Source organism: Zea mays, chromosome 5, assembly GCF_902167145.1.
Source record: "Zea mays cultivar B73 chromosome 5, Zm-B73-REFERENCE-NAM-5.0, whole genome shotgun sequence".
NCBI lineage: Eukaryota > Viridiplantae > Streptophyta > Magnoliopsida > Poales > Poaceae > Zea > Zea mays.
In genome coordinates, this window is record NC_050100.1 from 154,988,819 (window position 1) to 154,992,772 (window position 3,954).

General features: G+C 42.4%; 1 protein-coding gene across 1 annotated transcript; it reads right to left on the reverse strand.

Annotated features, from left to right (window-relative positions):
• Positions 1–483: 483 nt before the first annotated feature.
• Positions 484–2,830, reverse strand: LOC103627068 (uncharacterized). The gene is made up of 6 exons (XM_008647399.3): positions 2,717–2,830; positions 2,304–2,648; positions 2,097–2,225; positions 1,788–2,024; positions 1,661–1,715; positions 484–733 (listed from the first exon to the last, which is right to left on the reverse strand). The coding sequence occupies exons 1-6, from the start codon at positions 2,810–2,812 to the stop codon at positions 717–719; spliced, it is 879 nt and encodes a 292-aa protein (XP_008645621.3). The 5' UTR covers positions 2,813–2,830; the 3' UTR covers positions 484–716.
• Positions 2,831–3,954: the final 1,124 nt, after the last annotated feature.

Consider the following 3,954-nt stretch of genomic DNA (forward strand, 5'->3'; position numbering starts at 1 on the left):
CATGACATTTGGTCTCACTATACCACGGAACATTATTTGCAACTTATGGTCTGTCGGTAAAATCAGTTTTACCGACGAACTATAGGTCGGTAAAGACCTTTACCGACGGACCACGAACGTCGTTGCAAGCTGTGTCGGTAAAACTTTTACCGACCGACCGTTGTTTTACCGACTTATCTTCCGTCGCTAAAAGAGAAGTTTTACCGACGCTTCATCATTTGGTAATAATAGTATTACCGACTCTCTAAGAGTTGCAGCTGCCACGATTTACGGACGCTTCATCAGTTGGTAATAATAGTATTACCGACTCTCTAAGAGTCACTAATTGTGTAGATTACCGACCAACAATTCGTTGCCGCAGATATTACCAACCAACAATCCATTGCATTCATACAAATAGATTATTATAAGGACACTTAATGCTCATACACTTCACTAATCTTTCATGAGGTAACATATTGCACATGTTGCACACAAATTAATGGTCTTTCAATATCCATCGATCATATATTAACATCATTAGTAACATAATGTTTGCAATACATCGAACTAGTCCATAGGTTGCAATATCACATTACATAACTCAAAAGCTAGTCCACGGTATTACAATAACTCAATTCCTTCACGTTGTTGTACGCAACATACGCAACAAAAGCTCCAAAAGAAATGCAAGACCGAAGAACCATGTCCACGGTTGGTTGTAACATGATCTGATACTAACATTGTCCATTTCCTGAAAAAATATAACCATGTGTAAGAAACTTATGAATCAATTGCCGGGAACAAGAGGTACTGGTACATTGCAGTAACCAAAAAACTGAACTCCAAATGAAATAAAAAATGCAGCAACCATAGCCCATGATAAAATTTGAAAGTTCATAACTATAAAATGAAATTATAGCTTGCTGCACAGCACACACACCATAACTATAAACTGAAATTATAGCTTGCAGCATAGTAGCAGTACACAGCCATAGAGGATAGAGCATGATATAATACCAAAAGTGTAGCTCATAATTCAAAAAAAAAACATCCAGCAGGCAGCATCAATCATCCATAAACATTATAGCTTGTTGCACAGCACACACACACAGAACCATAAGTCCATAACTCCATAAGACCATAGCCATAAGAGTATAAAGACCATAAGCTTGCTATCTTGCTGCACACACACACTCAGCACTTCAGTTCAGTCTGCACTCAGCAATCAGACCTTCAGAAGTTCAGATCACCTGTCCTGTCCACACTCACACGCCATTCTGCATAACACACACACACTCACAGTCTCACACTGCATAACACACACACACACACACTCACACGCCAGATCACCTGTCTTATCCACCAGACAGCACACCAGATCACCAATTCACCAGCATTGCTTAACACACAGTCACACTCACACAGTCACACACCAAATCCATTACTGTACTACTATTTTGAAAACGCCAAACCATATCTGCCTATATCCGTTTGGCGTTCAAATAAGCTTAGCAAATAAGTCAGCAAAGAAAAAACCATGGAGATATGGTTAGTAGTAGTAGAGTCAAAGATCCGGTTCTACACTATATCAGGAAAGAAAATGCCAAACAGATATGGTTAAAAACAGCAAATAAGTCACCAAGCTAGGGCCATTAAGAGTAGTAGTAGAGTCAAATACCTGAAATGTTAGGTGATGTGTTAGGTGTTGCTGATGCCTTGTTGATGACCTTCAGCTGTCAAAGTTAGGATCTGTCAGTAGGTACTCATTAATCAAAAAAGAAAGATATCAAAGTTTCGTTTATTACTTTCTTGTATGGCCATGCAAGCGACATCATGTGAGCAGTAGCCATAGTTTGCATATCATCGTAGGGACGAGCCAACACTGCATCTCTTTTCAGGACACAAGTCACAACAACTTCACAAAATTGCCTTCCAATGGGCAGATCTGCAACTATGGTACTCGGATTAGTTGAAACTATTATTCCTTTGGCCACAGGTTGATCCGATCTCAACAAAGCATATAATATGGCTTCTCTTCCAACCTGATACAAGCGATAAACACAAAATTAGAAGCATGATAAGGATAATACTGGTTAGAAGGATGAAAGTATTACCAAAGAATTATGTTTAGAATGAGAAGCATCATTAGTGCCTGGTGCAGTGCTTGGTGCAATTGTGTCCTCATCATTACAATCGTCATCTCCATATGCATTATCTTCATCACCATGTTCTAACCTTGAATTCTGTTACAAACATTTGGTGAATTATGAGTAAATCGGAAGATAAACATTACTTTGTGTAACAACAAAGAAAATTTATACCACATTTTGACGTGATGTGGAACCATGCTGTGACATGGGCCCTTCACTTGCCCTGTCTAGTTGTGCCCTTTCCTCAATTTCTGCCTGCAATTGAAGTATGCGTTTTTCTAGAGCAGCCTTGTCCTTTTCAGCTTTGGTACGAGCCAGAATCTCCATTTGTAGTCTTGTTGGTGCATAACCCTTCAACCCAGGGGTGCCAATATCTTGAGGAGTTGGGCCTAAACCCACAGCACGGATATATCCTTTTGGCTCTTTCTCTCCACAAACAAGAGCAAATACATCACCTTCCTGAATTGTTTTCTCCTTTAACTCTGGATATACTTGGACAACATCTTTAAGTTTATTCTATGAAATAAACACATGTTATTTATTCTGTCTAAATAGTATTACTAACACTTAGGAAAAAGACTTACGATAATTGGCTCTGCCTGAATTGAAGGAACACCATTTTTTCTTGTATGGGTTTTGATAAAGGTTTCATCTCTTCGTGGGGGGCGTCCTAGTTTCATAGCCTAGAAATGGTTAAGACAAAAGTCTGAGTAGTACTAGATAGATTGCTCATATCAGGTGGAAGTGCAACGCACAGCCTTCTTGGCTTTGGCTCAGACTAAGCTTAGAACACGTACTGCCATAAAGATGAAGCTTGTTTCTTAAGGTAGCAGTTTTGCATTTTAAAACAGATTATGCCCATAAGGCATCAAGCAAAATGTTGAATTACAAAAAGAAGAAAACTATTTAAGAAGCCTAACATTTAAGTTGTGCAGACTCTTCCTATGTTAGTAGATCAGCAAGATAAAAAGATCAGAGTAATTGCTACATAACTACAGGAAGGGAATAAAGTTTGTTGTGGACTCACACAAATCTCTGTTTTGTTAGGCTTAATCCTGCAAGGACCTAGAACAACCTTTAAATCCTGCAGATAAGAAAGAACAAAAATGTTAAATCAATGCTCCAAGATAAACACAAATTTGAGAGAGGAAATCGCTAGGGAATAGCCATAGACGAGTTCAGTGATGCTCCAGCATGAATTCCCCCAAGGAAAATTTCTTCAATCACACTCAAATCCTACGAACAGAAATTCCCCCAAAGTTTACCAAAAAACAGGAAGGGAAATCACGATTCCACAGGCAAATGACACCAAAGGGGGCAGCGTGATGGAGGGGCGCGACACGATGGAGGTGGCGGCGGGATTATTGAGGCAGGCAGATCTATGGAGGGGGTGGCAGGATGGACGATGGCGGCGGGATTTTGTGGCGCGCAGGCGGCGCTATGGAGGGGACGCGCGGGCGGCGCTGTGGAGGGGGCGTGCGGGCGGCGCTATGGAGGGGACGCGCGGGCGGCGCTCGGCGCTGTGGAGGGGGCGTGCGGGCGGCGCTATGGAGGGGACGCGCGGGCGGCGCTGTGGAGGGGGCGTGCGGGCGGCGCGGTGGGAGTTAGGAGAAGGGGGCGGGCGGCTGGATTTTGGAGGGGGCCGTCGCGGCGATTTGGTTGGGAGGAACGCGCGTAATAATTTGGCGGCACGCGGTTGGGTTGCGCCAATATATTTACCGACCGAACGAGCGATGTCTTTACCATTTTTACCGACGGATCTCCCAACGCTAAATATAAGAGATTTACCGACCGTCCCGCCGTTGCAAAAACTGGTATTACC

Excerpts from the sequence above, each read along its gene's own strand:
- LOC103627068 (XM_008647399.3), bottom strand. The coding sequence starts at position 2,812 with ATGAAACTAGGACGCCCCCCACGAAGAGATGAAACCTTTATCAAAACC. Across the intron at positions 2,649-2,716 it reads TTCAGGCAGAGCCAATTATC|AATAAACTTAAAGATGTTGT; the intron begins GTAAGTCTTTTT and ends TTTATTTCATAG. Across the intron at positions 2,025-2,096 it reads ATTCTAAACATAATTCTTTG|GTTGGAAGAGAAGCCATATT; the intron begins GTAATACTTTCA and ends CGCTTGTATCAG.